The sequence below is a fragment of the Cupressus sempervirens genome, chromosome 8, assembly GCF_028749045.1.
Source record: "Cupressus sempervirens isolate cs-2001-9-10 chromosome 8, ASM2874904v1, whole genome shotgun sequence".
NCBI lineage: Eukaryota > Viridiplantae > Streptophyta > Pinopsida > Cupressales > Cupressaceae > Cupressus > Cupressus sempervirens.
In genome coordinates this window covers 783,679,870-783,702,760 of record NC_143125.1, presented here as the reverse complement: position 1 = coordinate 783,702,760, position 22,891 = coordinate 783,679,870, and the positions used below count along the sequence as shown (strand labels likewise).

General features: G+C 35.1%; 1 protein-coding gene across 1 annotated transcript in view; it reads right to left on the bottom strand.

Annotated features, from left to right (window-relative positions):
* The window catches only part of LOC149544745 (acyl-CoA-binding domain-containing protein 1-like), an 80,762-nt gene extending 58,116 nt beyond the window's left edge, over nucleotides 1–22,646 (bottom strand). Inside the window, exons 1-4 of the mRNA XM_089795326.1 lie at nucleotides 21,643–22,646; nucleotides 20,831–20,936; nucleotides 20,596–20,702; nucleotides 20,267–20,358 (exon numbers count right to left, since the gene is read on the bottom strand). Of these exons, the coding sequence (XP_089651452.1) occupies nucleotides 20,267–20,358; nucleotides 20,596–20,702; nucleotides 20,831–20,936; nucleotides 21,643–22,511 (1,174 nt within the window). The 5' untranslated portion in view covers nucleotides 22,512–22,646. The remainder of the gene's footprint in view (nucleotides 1–20,266; nucleotides 20,359–20,595; nucleotides 20,703–20,830; nucleotides 20,937–21,642) is intronic.
* Between the last annotated feature and the right edge of the window lie 245 nt (nucleotides 22,647–22,891).

Below are 22,891 nucleotides of genomic sequence, written 5' to 3'. Positions count from 1 at the left end.
AATAATGTCTTCGATTATTTTCCTCTGCAATTCAAGTGTTACTTTTATTGGAGGTTGGTAGACAAATTTAAACTTCCAAAATAACCCTTATTTGCCCAACAACGAAGACACAAAAAGCTACAAACAGTTGGGTTGCTTTGCCATTAGATGGTGCAAGCGCCCTCTAAATTTTATAGGGTACAACTCCTTGATTAGATATACAAAGAATGAGATTATGAAATGCTTTTAACCTGAAAGCGAAGGCTACCCTCACTATTCTTAGATGGGGGGCAAATAGCTATTACCTACTTCACATAAACACTACACACCTAAAGTAAAGAGATACAATCTCTCACCATGTTGTGAACTTGAGGAACAAAAATAGAAACATAATTGCAGCTTTTGAAATAAATTGATGAACAAGTAGATGAAATTCTGGAGATATAACATTATCAATACCATAATCATGTGATGGCAGAATGAGTACACAACTTCAAGCTTTCCAGAACAACCCTTCAATTTGGGAAAACTATACTCCAAAATTGAGTCAGCCTTGTACATTCAAAAGGAAACTACAAATACATGCACAAAAAAAACACTAATTTATCTTTCCATCTCTTTCTCTTCCTAGCATACAATCTAGTAACATAAGAAAATGGAAAATCGCTTCCCCCTCTCATGCAGCACACAGTCTGCCTCTTTCAAAAAAAGAACAAAAACTAGAACCCCCTATCTGCAAAAAAGTGGAACCCTTCTTGCTTCTCTCGGTCTATTTATCTTCTCTTCCATCTAGTTTGGACAACTGATTCTTGGGAATGACTTTCTTCCCCTTCTCTTTTTGTACATACTTTTAAGACATTATAAACATTGTTTATAATATTATGAATACAGGACCCCTAAAATATGTTGATTGGTGGCATATGATTTGGTAGTAGGAACTCCATCCTATAACGACAATAAGAGTGTTCATAACCATGGAATTTACACCTAACGGTTACCAACCTATTATACAATTACGTGGAGTCCGGCTTTATTTCTTTGTGAGGCATCCACAATATGAACTTGTGCATGTGTTTACTGACTTCATCACATTGGAATCTAGCTATTCCATGCCATCTTTCAAAGACACCTTGGTGGATGTGCGAAGTGATTACATGGGCACGGTTTTGGGATTGAGGAACTACAATTACAACATGACACACTCAATGCATATTGGGAGAGAGCTTTTAATGATGAGAATAGATATTCCACGACCACACCTCTCACCCTGTTCAGCAACCTTAGTGCAGCGTTAAAATTATTGGCCACAAACATGTGAGCCCATGCCTCTCAGGGTTAGCTTCTCTAATTGAGAATCAATCACATTCACACTGATCTTCATTAATATGACTTTCAGGCTGTCCCCATGGAAATGCTCACATTATGTCAAACGGTTAGTGAATGTTCTCCTTAGGTGCCGAGTCATTACTTCTAGATGTCACCGATTGCACATTGGAGAATAAATTGATACAGTGAGACCTTTTCCATGTTTTATTTATAACTCGAGCCTTGATGCTTCAAATACATGGTATGTTTCACCATATTAACATACGACTCGATGTATGAGTTCGGTCTATGGCTTTTGTTATTCTAATTGACCATCTCCTTACAAAGTCAAGTGTATCCCCGTTATGTGGACGCTTCCATTCCCAAGCACGTATGACATATACACATGAGATGGGCAAGGTCCCGCATTCTCTTTGTGTTCATGCCTTGAATACTCTCTTCATTCAACCCGAGGGCACACCATACTTGATCACCATCTGCAATTACATATAGAAGGAGAACTTGCATATTGACGAAGTTCGTGTCTTTATGAGAGTAAACTCAATGAGCTCAAGTGCCTTCCCAAACTGGTATTTCATCTAATATTTCTCTCGTGCCAAGTGGATCCCGACTACTCAATTCCAAAAGAAGCACTGTGGCTCCATTTGGTATATCTATATGTCGTGCTCTTCTCACGAGCATTCTGTTGAGTAGTTGGCATACTTGGACACTATTGCTACGTGGAGTTTAAGCCGACACACAGCATTTCACCGAGCATAATACATGCATCATCTATGAATCCTTGCTTAAATAAGATGGAAATGACTCATTTCATGTGGGTTGACTCTTTATTATGCTTCCCTTAATCCATGAACCACTTCTTCAAACATCGCAACGGCTTTCATAGTGATTAGAAACATTATAAAGCCGACATCTTTGACACTGCAAACTATTACCCAAGTGTATGATCATCAATTATCATTGTCAAAGGGTGGCATCTTGGCAAACACTTCGCTACTATTCCCACATTATGTACATTAACTCACAAATTTGAGTGGTTGTGCCTTTGGGGATTACTTGCATAGATTATGGACCAATACAAACCTCACTTTTTTATAAAGTATTATACTTTGCTAACCCAAATGTAGTTTGTGCCTTCAAAAGCCATACTGCAAGATGGGCATATACCTTTCATGGTATTAATCGCTCAAATAGTTTTAACCACACTTCCGGTCCAATTAATGGTTGGGTAACACCTACTATATTAGTATTCTTCATTTTGCATGTATTCTCTCTGATACTTAGTTTATAATGAAATGCCTCTTGATTATCCAACTTGAATCTTGGAACTGAAGCACTATTCTGGGGGTGTTTCAATTTGCATTCTGGAATCTTGAACCCGAACTTTGGACTTCACTCTTGGATTCATATTTGGGGATCTTGAGTCATTGTATTTTGCCCTGAATTACAAACCATAAAGGTCATATGAACCAAAAAGAAACTATCTAAATCACTTTGAAACAAAGACATATCTTGTTGGATCTGGACTTCACTCTTGAATCAAGAGCCTGAACTATAAAACTATGTTAAAAACTGAACATGGAGTCTGAACCTTGCACCTGAACCAGTGAATTTCAAAACTCTAATACATGATTGGATTATGGCAAACCTGCATTTGAACTTGAACCACTGCATTCGTGTTGAAAACATCTGATCTTTGAACTTGAACCGCAAATCAACTTGGATCTAAACTCTTGAAATATGAACACTGCATCATGGAACCATTGAACTTGTTGAACTTCTGAAACAGTGAACCTTGTTCAATGAGTACGAGATACTTCAGAACCACTTTGAACCTAGCCCAATATGGTTCCAAAATTTCAAAGGAAAGCCTTGAACCTTGGGCTTTGAATATTTTGCTTTGCTGTCATGAAATTTCATCCGAAACTTGCCTTCCACAATATAACTTTACACAACATTTCCAATATAAGTCGGAGGAGAATCAATAAAAAAACAAAAAGGAAAGACCATTACAAACATTGGGTTTTCAAGTTTAAAATTGGGGTTAAAAACACCAACTAACAGGGTTCTTGAGGTGTCTCTTGTATATTGGATGCTCGTAACTATTCTCATTTCTTGTCTCGGTTCGACCTTCATTTGTGCTTAGTATCTTTTGATTGCATGGGTCTTGATTTTATATAATTTGAGAGTTTTTGTTTCCAAGCATGTCTTGATGATTGTAGGGAATTGCTTTTCTTTGCATCCTTCGTAATAGTTAGTCGTGCGTTGCGTGTGGTGTTTCTTCAATATAAATTTTCCTCTCATAAGTTTGAGCTGTATATGTGAGTCATTGCAATGTGTAATTGAAATGCTCAGGTTCCTGTATTTTTCAGATTTCTAATTATGTTGGCATAATGAATTCATATCATCTAAGATCTTTTTGATTGTTTGCATTGTTTCTGGATAGGTCTTCTTTCATGCTGAAATGTAACTTTGTTTTGATAACTCTCAGGTGATGGGAGTTTGTAGGTTGTGGTGCAATATGCTTGGTTTGTTTTATGTAGTGGTGTTGTGAAAGCAACTGCAAATCATCTAGAACTTACATCTGCTGCAAATATAAGACTCAGAGGGAGCTTATGATTTTAGAGGGAGGTTTTCTTTGTTATCTTTATGATGATTTTAATATTATTGTGATGTTAATATTATATTCTTATAATTATATTGATGCTATGAGATTTATGAGCATTATTCTAAATCTCTTTGTGTATGTGTGTTTATTGAGATTAAACCACAAAGATATGAGTATTTATGGTTATATTGCTTGAAAGAGATTATTTTTAACATTGATAGTTGATTTTAATAATCTCTCTTGATTGGAGGATGCAACAAGATAAGGATTATACCTTCAAAGGGAGATGTTGAGCTTTAGAGGGCGATCTTAGCTTTAGAGGGAGGCTCCATAACTAAGAGGGAGTGTTTATGGAATCCCCTTAAGTCTCATATTTAATTGTGATGCTTGTGGTATTTGTAAAATTTGAGACTTAAATGGAACTAAGTTTTGTTTTTATGCATACTTCTATTCTTGTGTGAACAAATGCATTTGTCAGATTAGCTATGATAACTCTTTCACTGTGCAATAGTGTTCATCATGTTGAGAGAGTCCATGATGTCATCACTTTGAAAGATTTTGTGATGGGAGTTGGATGTCATGCTGAAAGATTCCATGACAGTTCACATTGAGAGAGTTTGTGATGAAAGGCTTAGTTGCGAGTCTTACAAATCTGTTGTGTTGAGTAATTTCATGTTGAGTGATACCATGAACATGAACAATTGTTACAGGTTTTCATGTTGAATGATTCCATGAATACAAGTAATTGTTATAGGTTTACATGTTGAGTAATTTTATGTCGAGTGATTCCATGAATATGAGCAATTGTTACAAGTTTTCATGTTAAGTGATTCCATGAATATGAGCAATTGTTACAGGTTTACATTTTGAGTAATTTTATGTTGAGTGATTCTATGAATATGAGCAATTGTTAAAAGTTTTCATGTTGAGTGATTCCATAAATATGAGCAATTGTTACAGGTTTACATGTTGAGTAATTTTATGTTGAGTGATTCCATGAATATGAACAATTGTTATAGGTTTTCATGTTGAGTGATTCCATGAATATGAGCAATTGTTATAGGTTTTCATGTTGAGTGATTCCATGAATATGAGCAATTGTTATAGGTTTTCATGTTGAGTATTCCATGAATTTTATAGGATCTATGAGGTGAGATTTTATCATTGACATTTTAGTTGCAGCCTTGTGTGATTATTCAGCTAAAGATCTCTCTCTGGCTAAGAGGGAGTGTTGAAGATTGTAGCTGCAATAGAGATCTTTATCTCTCAAATTATGGACGGTATTACCATTATTGTCACCTTTAGTTGAAACGGACACTTATGTTTAATTTGTAATATTAAATGTAAATGACATGTGTCATTCACATGCATTGAGGCATGAATATTCAAAGAGTTATAATTAATTATAGGAGTTATGAGATTCTCAAGAGACCTTTGAATTATAATCTAAGTTACTGATTCAAATGCGGATTCCGAAAGCAAATACAAGATACGGGGATTTTTATTTGTTTGGATGCAAATGAGAGAGGAAACGTGTGTGTGTGTGTGTGTGTGTGTGTGTGTGTGCACGTGTGCGTGTGCAAAGAAATGCAAGAAATATCAAATATACTAATATATATATATATATATATATATATAAAAACTGCGATGAGTATTTAGTATTGAAGACCCAGTAAAGACATAGTGTCAGTGTGAATACTTTTGGTGAAAGATTTTGATTAGCAGCAAATATTAAGAATCATACAAAACAAAGTTGTATCTACATATTGTTTAATAATCAAATATTCTAGGCACTAGCAATATCAGAGTTTGGCATTTAAAGAAAACAAATATATATAATTAACGAAGATAAGTAGCACGTAAATAACATGAATGCTGCAAAGAAATTACAATGGAAAAAGACAAATTATCCTTTTAAGAGAACTGACGGTGGCCATAATAATATTCAGTCAGCAGGCAAGCCACAACATATAAAATAGCCAAATAACAACTAGACAAGCAAAGGGCTGATGATTTCTATCATAAACTCCATACGATGTATGATTATATAAAGATATATTTCAAATGCAGAAAATGATTAAATGATATGTACAATAGTGACAGAACAAGTTATGTAGAATACTTAAGTGTTTTAAAATGTTTTTTTACACTTTTCAGGCAGCTGGGCCTGCGGATGCTCTCGAATGCTCGCTGAAACCCTTGCGGATGCTGGCTGGAAGCCAGCCACATGCTCTCGGATGCGTCATCCGGGAGCTTGCGGCTAGCTTCTGGCCAACATCCGCAGGTCCTCTGGGAGCCTACGGCTAGCTTCCAGAAGCATCCTGCATCCAATGCAAAAGCCTCTGCATTTCCAGAGAAATCGGTATCCTAGGTTATAATGTGAAGAGTCTCTCCTATTTTTATATATTCGCATCAAACAAAGGATAGTGTATACTTGAACTTTTGTTATCAATAAAATGATCTTTTGTTGTGTGGCTGTGTGTTTTTCCTTCATCCTAGAAGGGTTTTCCTAGAATATCTCCTGGTGTTGATTTTCTCTCATATAATTTCTTTATTGCTGTATTTCATCTTTAGTTTCTAGGCTCTAGTTTTAACAATTTCATGTACTGATTTACTTTTCTAGTTGATGAAGGACAAACTTACCTTAGTACCAGAACGTATACTCGAGACATGATAAAGTAAACTAAGGAATAGGAATATTACTAAGTGTTTGATTAAATAGAAAAATTTACCAACTATAGATGCCACATGGGAGAAGGAAGAAATGTTTTCGTTACTTGAGGGCAAGCAAATTCGAGATGGAGGGACTACAATGAACCTCAACTAAGATAAAAAAAATGTTATGTATATTATTATAAATCAATCAAATAATGTAATGAATATTATTGTGAATTAATTTAAGCTACAAATGTAATATAATTGATGTTAATTAATTGATAAAAATGGATTTAAAAAATTGTTTTAATAGGTAATGGGCCAAAGCCTTGAATTTTATTTATTATTTATTATTTATTGTTAAAATTAATTATTATTATGTATTACGCTCGAGTAGATTCGAACCCAAGACCTCTCAAATGAGAGGCTCACAATTTCTTGAATTACAAGTTTCCTAGATTTAATGTTTAAACACCTTTTTTGTTAATATAAGTTTTTGATATGTTAAATTGTCTCTTGCAATAAACCTCGACTAAGATAAAAACATGTTATGTATATTGTTACAAATCAATTAAATAATGCAATGAATATTGGTGTGAATTAATTTAAGATATAAATGTAATATAATTGATGTTAATTAATTAATAAAATGAATAACATTATTATTATTATGTAATTTTAATTGATTATCAATTGATTATAATAAAAACAATTAAATTAATCACATTTTCTAAACTAAGTTATAAGCGAACCCATCGCATAAAGTAATTGCACTTAATTACAATCTGAGTTGGGGGAAATTATATTCAATCTATGTCACGAGGGTCATAGTACACAACACATAGCAAACCGAAAAGACCCGCCACACATCGACTTAGACCTGTATAAACAAACAAGGGTACAAAACAGTCAAAGTCATCGTCAAAGACACAAACACAATCATTCAATTCTCATTGCGAAGAGGTAGTTAACAGTCACTGTAATGTCCCGTTTCAGAACATTAAATAATTTCCTCTTGAATAGTATACATTTTATAATATTTCGTATCATGATTACCTTAGCCTGAGATATACCATATATATATCAATATATTTTATAGAGGTGTGTCTATTCAAATATTAATTATATATGATTACATATTAATAATATATATTAATATCAATTATATGTGATTGATTATATATTATTATATTAATTATTTATTATTATATATTATATATGAATCACTTTAATTATTTATAATATTATAATTTTAATATAGGCATAATGTCATATACTATAGCACATTAAATAGTTAATGTATATATTAATTATATATATATATAGATAATAATATTCACATATTCATATATATAATTAATATTTATAATTGTATAATATATAACATTTTATATTTGTAACTTACAATAATTATAATTTATTCTATATAAATTTCGATTATTAATATTATACCCTTTATGTATAATTAATTTATATACTAAAATGGGGATATCACAGCCATCCCCTCTCGAATTTGCTTGTCCTCAAGCAAATCATTCATACGCAAGCTTTGTCATAGACATAAAACATTCTTGCATTTAAAATACCAAAAAGATTTATGAAATATACATTGAATGAAAACATGAAGCATACACGATGTAGACAGATCATGAAAACACGAAGTAGACACGATGCAGACAAATGAAGACATGGAGCAAACATGATGCAAACACATAAGACACACATTATGCATTTCTTTAATTGTGAACCTGCAACCAAAAAAATCATTAGTACACATTATAAATCAATCTTCTCATAGGGTGTTTATAGTCTCATCATTTCCTAAATATGGGAGGAGGAACCATAATAGGGTGCCCTGTTACCCAACCAGTGGGCCTCACCGTTCTCCCTCATTATCGTTACCTTCCTCCGATCATCATTTCCAAGAAGGTGCCTTTGTATGATGTACCCTGAGATGTCCCATCACCGAGGCCTTGCCCAATACCCATAGGTTTTATCTGGTACCTCGCATGATGTCCCCCAGTCCATTCCACCGCAGGCCTTATCTCGACTTGGAGAATCATGATCTTAAAGTGATTCTATCAACTATTTTCCAATAAGAATTCTTTTAAAGCATAATCTTTGAAATATCAGATAGTTAATCTTATCATTCAATTATAGGAGGAGAAACCATAATGGGGTGCCCTGTTACCCAATCAGTGGGCCTCACCGTTCTTCCTCATTATTGTTAACTCTCTCCGACCATCATCTCCAAGATAGCACCCTTGTATGATGTACCTTGAGATATCCCGTCTCCGAGGCCTTACCCGGTACCCATAGGTTTTATCCGATACCCCGAGTGATGTTACCTAGTCCATTCCACCGCAGGCCTTACCTTATCTTGGAAGATGATGACCTTGTTTTCTTGTGTCGACTTCGTCCTTATCAATGTGAAGTGGTCTTCAAGAGACATCAACAATGTATCTCTCTCCTTTGTTTTATGTATTACCATATGGTGATCCATTTTCAAACAGCGATACAGGCAAAATGATAAAACTAGTGATTCTTTTTTCTTTACATATAAATGTCTGATGAATGTGGTTCAGGTTCTAGCACCTCAAAAATTGTAGTATCCATTCCTCAACTATCGTTATAATAATTAAGTATATGACTTGGTAATATACTCATCTCCACTCGTCCATGCATGTGAGGATAGTTATTTTGAATTGAAGTCATTTGTATTTGTCATCAATGACCAATGTCATAGTTTTGTTGTCATTGCATTCATATATATAAGAATTGGTTTGAATTCTTCTACTTATTTTGTCCTTGAGCATTTGTCGACTAAAGGTGCATTTTCATCTATTCTTCATTTCAATCATTTCTGATTCTATGGACATGAACGATTAATAGCTGACAAACTCACCCTTGCGTCAGTGCATTCACATCTAATGTTAACATTTGTCATCATCTGCTCAGATTTTAGCTTCTAGTTCTCATTTTTTATTGTTTGTCTCTTTATATAAGAGGTGTTCTTTCTTCTTGATATTAATAGTTATTGTATGCGAAAGCTTGTCCTTAATTCATGGTATCACCTCCATTCATTGTGTAATATCATTGATTGTGGTGACCATGTCTCTATCAATATCATGACGAATTCCTAGGTTATTGTGTGATTAGCATATCCCATTATAATCTTTCAATATGATCATTCTTTGCATCCCATATACGGAGGTAATTTCAATCTTCAAATGTGAGCATGGATTGGGCATCTCATCCTGGTTAATTCTAGTCTTCTTCTTAATCTACTAATACTCGGCTTCCCTCCTAAGACAGATGTCCCCATTTTATCCTAAATGGATTGTATCAATATCGATGATGATCCTCCCTTATATGCGCAGTGCTATTCCTTTACTAACTATAACATCTGTCTATCGATGGACTTCTGTACTTGCAAATATTGGTGCCGGGGGTTATCACGTGCATGCTCTGACATTCGGCACTTTCCTTACACAAGATACTTGCTCTGTCTATAACAAGGATGTGTTCCTACTCAAGCAAGTTGGATGGTTAGTGTTGGTTGCTCTACATATCTATGCTTTCTATATCCACTTAGTCCCTTTTGAGTTCTTCATTCTTGAATACCTTTATCCGCATGCTCAATATATACGCTTTTATCACACTGAGTTGGATGTCTAACATTGTCTGTTGGTGTTCTTCTAATTCACAATTGTCCTTTCTCTAATTGTAATGTTCCTCCAATACTCTGCCCTTGGTAAAATATCAGATGCTCCCATGGCTACTGTAACCTGATAATTATTCCTTTATCTACATATGATATCCTCTCTTAATTCTCTTATGATGATAGCGATTTTAGGGGTTCAATATCTTAGACAACTGTGCATTAAAAATATTTTGTTCTTTGCTTCGATGCCTTCTATTCTCAATCTTCCATATATTATTGGAATCCATCAAAGGTAATAATATTGGTTTTATTCTATTCTTCATGGATGTCTTATGCCAACGTGTATTTAGCAGAGTCCGTGACTGAATGGTCACAGCTTTTCAATCATTTTCGCATGGTAGATCCAATCCTGTTTAACAGTAACTATACCAATCTGCAAAATCAATAAATTTAATTTTTAATTTCTTCACCACTGATTTGTTTGTATTATCATTCACAAGATGGCAAGAACTAGAGCTCTGATACCACTTGTAATGTCCCGTTTCAGGACATTAAATAATTTCCTCTTGAATAGTATACATTTTATAATATTTCGTATCATGATTACCTTAGCCTGAGATATACCATATATATATCAATATATTTTATAGAGGTGTGTCTATTCAAATAGTAATTATATATGATTACATATTAATAATATATATTAATATCAATTATATGTGATTATAATAATATATGATTATATATTATTATATTAATTATTTATTATTATATATTATATATGAATCACTTTAATTATTTATAATAATATTATTTTAATATAGGCATAATGTCATATACTATAGCACATAAAATAGTTAATGTATATATTAATTATATATATATAGATAATAATATTCACATATTCATATATATAATTAATATTTATAATTGTATAATATATAACATTTTATATTTGTAACTTACAATAATTATAATTTATTCTATATAAATTATCGATTATTAATATTATACCCTTTATGTATAATTAATTTATATACTAAAATGGGGATATCACAGTGGCCAATACACATACAAGCAGGGAAGTACAAATCCGCTCACATGGAGGAGTAGACATTGACAGCATTGGCGTGTGCAGAACAACAAGGGGTACTCAAGTGGAGGAGTAGACACTAACAGCATTGACGTGTGTTGAACAACATGGGGGTAGACCCCACTTTCTATTCAGCAAGTATGGATATGGTCTAATGAAATTTTACACATCTTATATAATGTTTATGCATATAGTAATATAAGGTTATCATGGATTTGAGATTCATCCAAATGATATTTATTATAAATTCAACAAAAAATATAAATGATTTTTATTTTGAATAACATGAACACATTAGATTTGTGATAATCAATATAGTTCTTAGATTTTTTAAATATTGGATAATATTTTGTTAGTCTATGAGGCTAACACCAGGAGATCAAAGAGGCCCAAATCATGGTGTATGAGAAGCGTTAAGGTCTCCCTCTAACTACCATGACTAGGATTAATAGATAATCTCCATGGGCCAAAATATTTGAATGTTGTCAACATATGCATGTAACTAGCCTTAGATAGAGGATGTCTCATCCAAGAAGAATCTTATGGGGATGTCCCGTCCAAGAAGAATCTTAAGGGGAACACTCCCAAGAAGACAGTGAATAGCTATGAGCTAGGGGGCCTGATCTAGAGACAACTTTAAGATTGGGGTAGGTTAGAGGGTAGAGTAATGTAAATAGAATTGTTATTAATATGATTCTAACAAGTTTGCTTGCAGGTATTACTAGTACAATTATCTCTACCAACGAGGACATTACATCTCTCCCACAAAACATTAGAGATTAAAAGGTACCTTGCAATATACACAAAACTAAAACAACAAGAATAACCATTTGAGAAAACTATACTACTTTCCTCTATATGTTGCCAAGAATGGAAACAAAATCACTAGTAAAGCTAATATTCGTTAATGGGATAATATTAGAAATTTTTAGTTAGAAATTTGGCTAATAAATTAAGATTTAATGCAACCTAAATTGCCACATTTTTATAAAATTTAGTTCTAAAATATCTAAAATCGTTCAATATTTTATTTTATTAAAAGAATTAAACTCAAAGATTCGCCACAATATTATATATTATTGGAGAAATTAAAATTAATTCACCAAAAATTATCACAATTATTAGTTACTTTAGGGATATATCACCAATATTTAGTTTTCACTATTTATTTAAAATATAATGTAATGATCCTCATATATTCCCTGAGGTAAAAAATGTTCAATTTTGATTTGTAATTTTCCAGGGTGATTAATGAGCTTCCTATTATTATTGAAATTCACCAATATTTTCTACACAGAAATTATGATTCAAAAATAATCACCAATATAAATGATATTTAAAATTAAAAAAATTGAGAGATTCACCAAAAAAAAATTGTTTTTCAAAATAATGGAAGATACGCCAATATTTTATATCTTTTTTTTGAGGTGTGTTTCTTAAAGTTTACCCTGTTACAAACCCTATTAATGGTGAGAGTTTGTACCCAAATGGATCACTTAGCTCGTATATGTAAAAACAAGATCATCAAACTTGCACAAAATAACAAGAAGCAAGCTGCATATATTATTCATAAGGTATTTTCTCATGCAAAAGAAGCACAAAAGGATATAAAAATCATAAGAGAACTTTTAAAGGAAATTTTAATATCTTGAATTAATGGAAATATATAGTCAATTCAATTGAATTCAGCATCTAGCATGCCCCATTTATTCAAAATCCATGTAAGTTTATCGAAGGGTGATCTTAACTGTAGAATCATAGCATAGCAGAGCATGCAAATTTTCAAAAATGACATTATGGTATGTCCTTGGTGTATTGGACTATCAGTATAGATCACACATTTATTATAAGTTTATAAACATCTTGCTTAGGTGTATATTATAGATGCTAAGTATTTTATTTATAATAACTCTATTACAATAATCCTAGGATTAGTTTGTATTACTTTACTTCCAAAATCTTTTGGGAAAATCAAGCTTCTTTTTATTCAGGAAACTAGGTCCTTGTCTGCTCCTATATTCTTTGAGAAATGCACATTATCTTATTTATTTACGAATTATTTATTCTACTTTACAATTAATCAAGGGTTATGTACATTGTTTACTTCAATTTAGTTTTATTTACTTTATTTTTTATTAAGAGTTAATTTTATTTGCATTAGATAGATTTAAGAGTTATTTTATTTATTTATTTTTACAATGCCCTCCTCCCCAATAAATTGTCCCCTCTAACCTCCCTCTACTTCTATATATGACCCCAATAATCTCACCTTCTCCTCCTTTTTCTAATCTTCTAGAAAGTGTAACTCCCATTTTTTAGTACCCAAAGGTCCAGCTATTGATTTTCCCACCCAATAAAATAGTTTACTTGAAATTTGAAATTTAATAATCAAAAGCACTACTTGGAGCCATTACTTTGACTCACATGTCTATCAGTGTTTATTGTCGGAAAGCTTGTGAAGAGATCTACAATGGTGAAATCATCCGAAGATTACTTAATCCACTTTTCAAATTTGTAGAATTCTACAAACTGAAAATTTAAGACCGAAACTTTTCATGAGCAATTTTTTGGAACAAATACTTCAATATTTCTCAGATGGTACATAATATTGCGACAATTTTTTCCCATTTGCTCAATTTTTCAATTCCACTCTTTGGAATATGTTTTCAGGTCCATATGTGCCCAAATAGGCCAACTAACTGAAAAGGCAAATTACAATTTTCAACCTTTCAGAACTACTATCATAGACCCCTGACTCGTCATCATGGACGCCAACATAACTATAGAAACATAGAAAAGCATAATAAGTATAAAGTTTTAAAAAAATGAGTGATGCAACATTGCCCTTGCACCACTGGCTGCTCTACGAGAAAAACAGTTAATAGGTTAACTTAAGATTTCATTTGGTGAATTTGATGTGTTTTGTTTGTTCTTTCACGTCTGTGAGCCTTTATTTATACTTGTAATTGCTTTAATTCTATTCAAGTTCCTTGAATTAATCCAATATATGATTAGATCTAACATGATATCAACCATCCAAAGTGAGCTTTGAGCCATAATCTTAAATATTATGATTGCATCAAATAAAAGTCACTACTTTTGTGCAAAATAAAATTTATTTTTCTTAACTATAGATTTGTCTTCGAGTCACCCCTTGCAGAAAGCTTCCTCAAGAAAAATGGACAAGTTCAATAGGTACAAAAACTATTGAAAATCCAATAAACTCATCCAAATAAGTCAATTTGACCATTGGCCCCAATTCGGTTGCAGCTATAGGTCCTGGAACAAAAAACTGCGCAAAAGAAAATTGGAAATGAAGAAATCAGAAACTATCAAGCAGTCACCTAGATGATGATGATGTCCATGCTCGCTTTGGGATGGTGCTTTGGATGAGAAGCATTACTGAACATTTTGGTTTTCCTTTCTGATCCTAACAAATTAAAAGGAAAACTTGCTTTGTAAAGCCTAATTTTAGAGACAGGTTTGGGACTTGATATTGCGCGCTCAATATGGATTGTTGTCAAGAGAGCTTCAAATCAGATGATCGAGAATTATACAATTTTGCGATCACTAGACAATGATAGAGATATTCACATCTTTTTGGGATCATTGTTGAATAATTCAAGGCTTTGTGTTTAGGAAAGAAAGCTTACGAACACAGCTCAAAGCTACACCTTTCTGAAGGTCATAAGATAGCTTGATGGAGCCTTGCATGGTTCAGGGTCTACTACTTCAGACAAACATTTTCTCAAAACATGTATTCAAAGTATGTAATCAGCACATTTTGTTAAGCAAGCCTTGAGGGGGTCCCTAAGGTGAATTTTAAATTTTTATGTTATTAGGATCAATGTAATGTTGGGGGGGGGGGGTGGTTGGTGATGGCGTCAAATCTATTACATAATTCAGTTAAACTGTCTGCAGTTACATATCACAACCGAATAACATATGTATGTAATCTCCTCACTGCTATTGAATAAGATATCAAAAATGTTTATTGTTATTTTATCTCCTTGACAAAATACATCAAAAAACACTAACAACAAGAATTTGTTGGAGTAGTAAAACATCTTCACTGATTTTATGTTCAATAGACTTACTAAATAGTTAATGAAGCCCCTTTTGTTGCTACTAAAGAGAACTATTACAACTAAATGCTTTTATACCTTTTGTTACTTCCAAATCCTCCTTATCAAATTCCATTTGAATCTTCTTCAATTTTGTGCTTGCCCTCAAATCTTTAGCTCTTCCCAATTTCTATTTACTGTCACTCTCTCTAATGATAATGACAGGCAAATATATAGTAAAATCTAGCCTTGCAATGTGACCTCTGTGGGCTTTACAAGGGTACAAAGTTCAATGCTTCATGCAGGTAGCTTCTTTGATTAAGGCAATGATAACAGAAAAGAAATGCATGCAGTATTTCAATGATTGTTCCTCTTTGTTTATTGAGTCTTTAAATTTGATCCTTTGTTGCTGAAATCTCTATGTATAAAGCACAAGTGGGAATCTTATAATTCTGACAAACTAACAATCCGATATAAGATCATAAACCAATTTACATTATTGTTTTCTTCCCGACCTCAACATATGTAGCTATAACATTCTTTCAATATCGTAAAATATATTCTCAAAACTGCAAATGCACAATACAAACTACAGCAAAGTGCATTGTCTTCTTCTACAACTAACTAATGAATGAAATTCTGAAAAACAATAAATCGACTAACAAAAAACATTTTTGGGTAAGTGCGAAATTTCCCTTGGCAATATGCAAACTTCATTGCCAAAATGATCATAGAGGTGTTAGATAGTGGGAACTGAAAACATTGACCAAATAATTGCTGACAACACTGATAATTTGCATGGCAACAAGATTATTGGTTGAAGCAATATAGAAGCACATTCTTAGGACACCATGTATTGTCCAACCCCTCAACTTGGTGAAAATATATCATTGGCACAGAGCTAGAATGGATGAAATAAATGTACATCCACGATGAGAAGATATAGATCTTGATGACAAAACATCATAGCACAAAGCTAGAGTATGTGATGAAGGTACGGCTCTGATACCACTGACAAAGGTACACTCTGATACCACTGATGAAAGGCCACACCACCCGTACCAACTCACAACCAAGAATGCAACACTCTAGTCCAAATCTAGATCCACACTCTGGTAGAAACCTCCAAGGTCTCAACTTGTGCTCGCAAGCCACCAAGCAACCTCCTTGTTTCTAAATCGCAGCCACTAGCTCTTCTCCAACTTTATCCAAGATCCAAGTGTAAACTGCCTCACATTTGGCGCTCTGTCCACAGACTCAGGAAAACTCACTTTTCACTTCCTCCTCTTTCACACCTTGAAGCCTTCCAAACTTTCCAAGCTTCACCTTTCCAAGCTACTCCTTAAACTTCCCCTTGAGCTTCTACTCCTCAAGCTTCCCCTTGAGCTTCCACTTCTCAAGCTCCTTCTTGAGCTTGATTTAGAAATGCTCATATGCCTTGCTTAAATAGGCACTTACCACCCCATGCATGACTTATCCACAACCTTCTAGAATTCCACCTACACAACCTTCTACAACTTCCAAAACTTTCTACAATATTCATAACTTTCTAGAATTCTACCCACACACCTCGATAAATGGAATGACAACCATTTTTATTTTATTTTTTCTATTATGCCACCTATGCACCTTGAAAATAGAAATTTCTCCTTTTTCCCCTTTTTTATTTTTTTTATTATTTCTCCTCTAATTTTTGTCACTTTCTCTCTCCTCCACAAAAAAAAAAAAAAAAAAATTTCAATTTTTTTTTTTCCAATAATTTTCCCATGCAAGATACTCTGCATCAGACTTCCTCGATAGATAGAAAAGTGCGTCCCACACTTTGACGCCAAAAGTAAAATCTACCACCATCTTCATCTTCACCAAAGGTTTCCACCTCAACGGGGACAAAAAAACCACCATGCAAATCCTCCACACCAGCATCTCAACCATCCAATCAACATGCTCATTCCCAAGAACAAACTGAACATAATGCTTCAACAGGAAACTCTCATCCACATCAGCAACTAGTGAATTCACACCCATAGCAACAAACCCCACATCAACAGCCACATGTAGATCTCCATCAACACATGCCAAACTCTCAACACCAGCAACCTCATTGCTCACAACAAGATGCTCTGCAAGATATAAATCACCACCAACATCAACCAAATCATCCACAACCAAATGCTCTGCAGTCTCCATGTCAAACTCAAATAATTGATCATGAAAACCAACATCTGTCCCAACATCAATAACATTAGGAATATCTTCAGCAACAACCTCTAGTTGCTCTGCAGGTTTTGCATCAGGCTCCACAAACTGATCAGCAAAACCATCCCCTTCCACCTTGGCCTTCTCAGCTTGATCAGCCAATCTAGCATCCAACCGAGAAATCATCTTAGAAAAATTCCTCTCCACTATATCATGGATTTTGGCAATCATCTTAGGGTCCAATCCTCTTGGAGCCATCTTCCAAGATCTTCGTAAACCCTCTGCAACAAATCCTTCCCACGCTCCTTGTGACAACCTTGAATTGTTTGCAAGTCAGATCGCAACCTGCCACCTTGCACGAACAATCAGGAACCACATCACAAGTCTAAAACCACGGATTTGCAATCCACAAGCTCTCTACGATCATGCCTCAACAAGTTTAGTCTTTCATCTCCGCATCCATCGATCAATCTACATGTCCTCCCAAGGTCTTGGTGCAAACTGCCTCAGCTTCGGCGATCTGTTTACACACTCAGGAACTCCCACTCTGATAAACTTCACCCAACCAAGGTCCTGGTACAAATTGCCTTACACTTTGGCGATCTGCTTGTACACTCAGGAACTCCTGCTCTGATAAACTACAACCAACCAAGGTCCTAGTACAAACTGCCTCACAATTCGGCTATCTGCTTGTACACTCAAGAACTCCTGCTTTGATAAACTTTACCCAACCAAGGTCCTGGTACAAACTGCCTCACACTTCGGCGATCTGCTTGTACACTTAGGATAACCTAGCTCTGATACCACTGATGACGATACGACTCTGAACCAAGAATGGAGGGCCGCTCTGATACCACTGACGAAGGGCCACACCACCCTTACCAACTCACAACCAAGAATGCAACAATATGAAGACAATTTTATTATACTTGAAAATCCAATAGTAATTACAATAACATTTTTGCAAGATCTCTCAAGATCCAATCCAAAACCCAAGCTAGTCCAGATCCAAATCCACACTCTGGTAGAAACCTCCAAGGTCTCAACTTGTGCTCGCAAGCCACCAAGCCAACTCCTTGTTTCTAAATCGCAGCCACTAGCTCTTCTCCAACTTTATCCAAGATCCAAGTGTAAACTGCCTCACATTCGGCACTCTATCTACACACTCACAACTCCACCATAATCCTGCTGTAAACTACCTCACATTCGGCGCTCTGTCCACAGACTCAGGAAAACTCACTTTTCACTTCCTCCTTCTCTTTCACACCTTGAAGCCTTTCAAGCTTTCCAAGCTTCACCTTTCCAAGCTACTCCTTGAACTTCCCCTTGAGCTTCTACTCCTCAAGCTTCCCCTTGAGCTTCCACTTTTCAAGCTTCCACTTCTCAAGCTCCTTCTTGAGCTTGATTTAGAAATACTCATATGCCTTGCTTAAATAGGCACTTACCACCTCATGCATGACTTATCCACAACCTTCGAGAATTCCACCTACACAACCTTCTACAACTTCCAAAACTTTCTACAATATTCATAACTTTCTAGAATTCTACCCACACACCTCGATAAATGGAATGACAACCATTTTTATTTTATTTTTTCTATTATGCCACCTATGCACCTTGAAAATAGAAATTTCTCCTTTTTCCCCTTTTTTATTTTTTTTATTATTTCTCCTCTAATTTTCGTCACTTTCTCTCTCCTCCACAATTTTTTTTTTTTTCCCCAATAATTTTCCCATGCAAGATGCTCCTGCATCAGTATGTACTAATTTAAACCAAAACTGTTGATTTCTGCACATTGCAACTTTTGTCTCCAATTAAATAAACAAGTTGACTACAAAGGTACAAAAAAAGAGTGATGACGAATTGGGATGTAACACCCAAGTGAGGTGCACAGGTTGCATGACTTTCCACGACCTCCTTTATATTTTGAGGAGGCTCCTACACATGATGTAGCTAGTGGAAGTGGCAATGCAGTTGTTTGGTTGATGCTCCAAACAAAGTGAAAGATAAATATTATTGATTTTATTTTGTGTCCATTGACATTTACCATTGAATTATCAACTATATTGGATGATTATGCCTGGCCAGACTAAATAAAAGCAAAAAATTGTCACACCAATGAGGCTGATCCCCATAAACAAACCAACAACATAACTAAATACATCCCCCCCAAACCCCCACGAACCCGGGTCAGGGACATCGCCAGGCCAGGGACATGGCGTTCCCAAGTCCCCCAACCACCATCTTCACACCACCATCTTGCCACCAGGGATTTCTGCAAGCAAAAGTTGCAGCTGCAGAAATTCTGACAGAAAGGGGGTTTACTGGCTACTGTAAAGGTCACTGTTACACACACATACACACACACACTACAAGCGCATATTTCTGACTATATGTACATTATCTTGTACTTGTTTTGACATCATGTAACACACTGTAATCATCTTTATGATATTTTTTATATTTATGTTACAATTTTTCTATGTTCAAGTATTTGGTATTATAATTTATAAATTCTTATACTGTTATTCATCATTTCATAACTAGCATTTCAAGTACTATATGTATAGTATATTAATGCAAGAAATCAAACAGAATAAATGAAGATTAACAATTACATATGATAACCAATTATATAAACAAACAGTAGCGAATTCAGAAGAATGGGGAAATGATCTTACCTTTCATATCAACGGGGGTTCCATGTTCAAGAACTTGGAGGAGTCCTGTTGTATTACCTTCACTGGCATATGAGTGTATAATTTCCAACTTACTGTAAACCAAAAAACATGATGAAAGATCAAAACTCAGGACACAAGTAAGCATGGAGGTAACAATGAAATGCACATATGAAAACTATATTTGACTTTGTCCTGTCAATATTGGAAACACGGAACCGCAAATTTCATCCTGAAAATTTATATTGAAAGAATGTAAAGTTGCATTAAAATCCAGGCTGCATACCCACTATTAGTATGCCTGTATCTCTAACTTGGATAAAGATGCTTACGTTTCATCATCAGATCCCTCATTGTTTACAAATGAACTAAAGACGGGCCCAATTGCACCTTTTGTTGAAGATTGATGAGAGCTCTCTTCGTCTTGCTTTTTGCTCTTCTGAGAAAAAATAACAATTATACATGGCACAATCAGGAGATTCACAATGAATATCAAACTAGCGGGATAATAAAAAACACAGTGGGGTTAGCAAATAAATCTAGCTATAAATAGCATTCAATACTCACTTGTTTACTACCATCAGCCCAGTTGGGTCGGATCTCAGTAAGAAGTGAAATGTACTTCTGCATAGCCACCTCCGGAGACATGGTTCCCAATCTTTGCCAAGCATTCCTTGCACACGTAACGAAAAATGCTTCCTGCCATCACTCAGCCATTCCAGCCCTCACGTCCTGTAATTGTACTAACATAATTCACTAGATTACCCCTAAAACTAGTCGTTCCAAGCAATGCCTATCCCACTACGACCAAGCAAACATTAGGTTTACATTGCTCAGATCAAGTTCAGGTGATGCCTCACAAGCAAACATAGTCCAAAATTTGCCAGGCGGGCCTAGTAATAAAATATCTACCACAGGGCCTAGATGAGACATAGATGACCTACAAAATGTTTAAGTTGGTGGACTGTCTTTGTTGATTCAAGACAAGTTCAGATGATGCATGCAGATTTATCTTCAATGGCGTCAATTACCAGTTTTACTTGTCAAAAATGAAGCTCAGAATTTTGTTAATTGAGAGTTTGGTTTACCTAATGTAGGTAACAGATCCAACATTTTTTGATCCAACTCTTCACCGTAAATGTGAGTTTTCAAAAGAAAAAGTCACTGTTGGAGGGGAGTTAATAATTATTTGTGTTTCACTGTAACTACTAGAGCTGCGTATCCATCTAATGTCAACTTCAAGACAGGAAAAACACATACCTAGGAAACTAATCAAAAGAAGAAAAGACTTCTTAACAAGAAACTTCTAAAACATAGATAAAAATAATTGTCAATCACAGAACATATGCATAGACCACAATTGAGTAAGTGAGCGATACCATTTAGCTCTGGCAGTCATCTTAAGAGCTGAAGGCTGAGGGACAGTACACGGCCCCTCTGTAGCGAGCTTATAAAGTCCATAAAACTGCAACTGCACATCATTCGAAATTCTCTCCGCAGATTGACCAGCCATTGTTGCAATATATGAGGCAGCAGCGCCAAAAGCTTCATCCAATTCCGTGCTCTCGACACCCTCCCAATCATCGTCCTCTTCGTCGCCTAAATGGCCTTCAGCGCGCTGGCCCCCGGCTCCTAAATCCTCGCTAAAGCCCTCATTTACTACCGCTTTACTTCTCGTTCCAAGACTTTTCTCCTCTGGGCCTTCGCTCTTCAGGTTTTGAACCCCCAAACCCTTGCCTCTTAGGGTTTTACGATCTTCTCCCTGAGTTTGAAGCTCCGAACCCTCGTCAATTAAAGTTCTACCGTCTTTTCCTCGGCTTTGAGCATCCAAACCTTCACTAATCATGGTATAAACTTCTTTTCCTGGGATTTGCGCCTTCAGATCCTCGGTTTTCTCGCTCCCTTCCATAATTTGAATTTCTGAATCCTCGTCTATCGGAGTTTCAATTCTCAAACCTTCGCTTCCTAGGGTTTGAAGCTCAAAACCCTCGTCTCTACTAATTTTATCATGTTTTCCTTGCATTTCGCGTTCATTGATTCCAGATACTCTTTCCTCCTCTACATATTCATCCTCTGGCAGTATTTCGGCCTCTACTGCATCTTCCGGCACGAAACTGCTAGCGTCATCACGGGTAATCCGCAAATTGTCGTCTCTGAAAGAAATAACGATGGAAATCAATTTCGCGAGCATGAAGGCAAAGATCAGAGCAATTAAAGCGGACTGCGCGAGCTCCACCCAGTCCCCCATTGATCCTTTGTATTATTTTCCTCGGTTTATGACAATCTGAGTCTCCAATTGAGCCAAATTTCAGCGAAGATTAACAAGAACGCACAAACTGTACAGAGGCAGAAAACGCTGCTCTGTTGAAGAAACAGCGAAGTTGAAAAGCACCGACGCGGAGAACGAATTTATAGAATTTTGTATGGTACGTGAACATTGTTCAAAAGGAAATTTGATTCTTAGCCCCAAACTATGAGCGTGGAATATGCCATAGCATGTCCGTTTAAATTGTGTATATAAACCACCGGTGATGCTCAGACTTTCGTAGTGTTGCAAAGAGGAATTTGAGGAATGTGATGGGTGGGTTGAGATTCTATAGATAGCAATGGAGGAAAAGTATTTGGCAA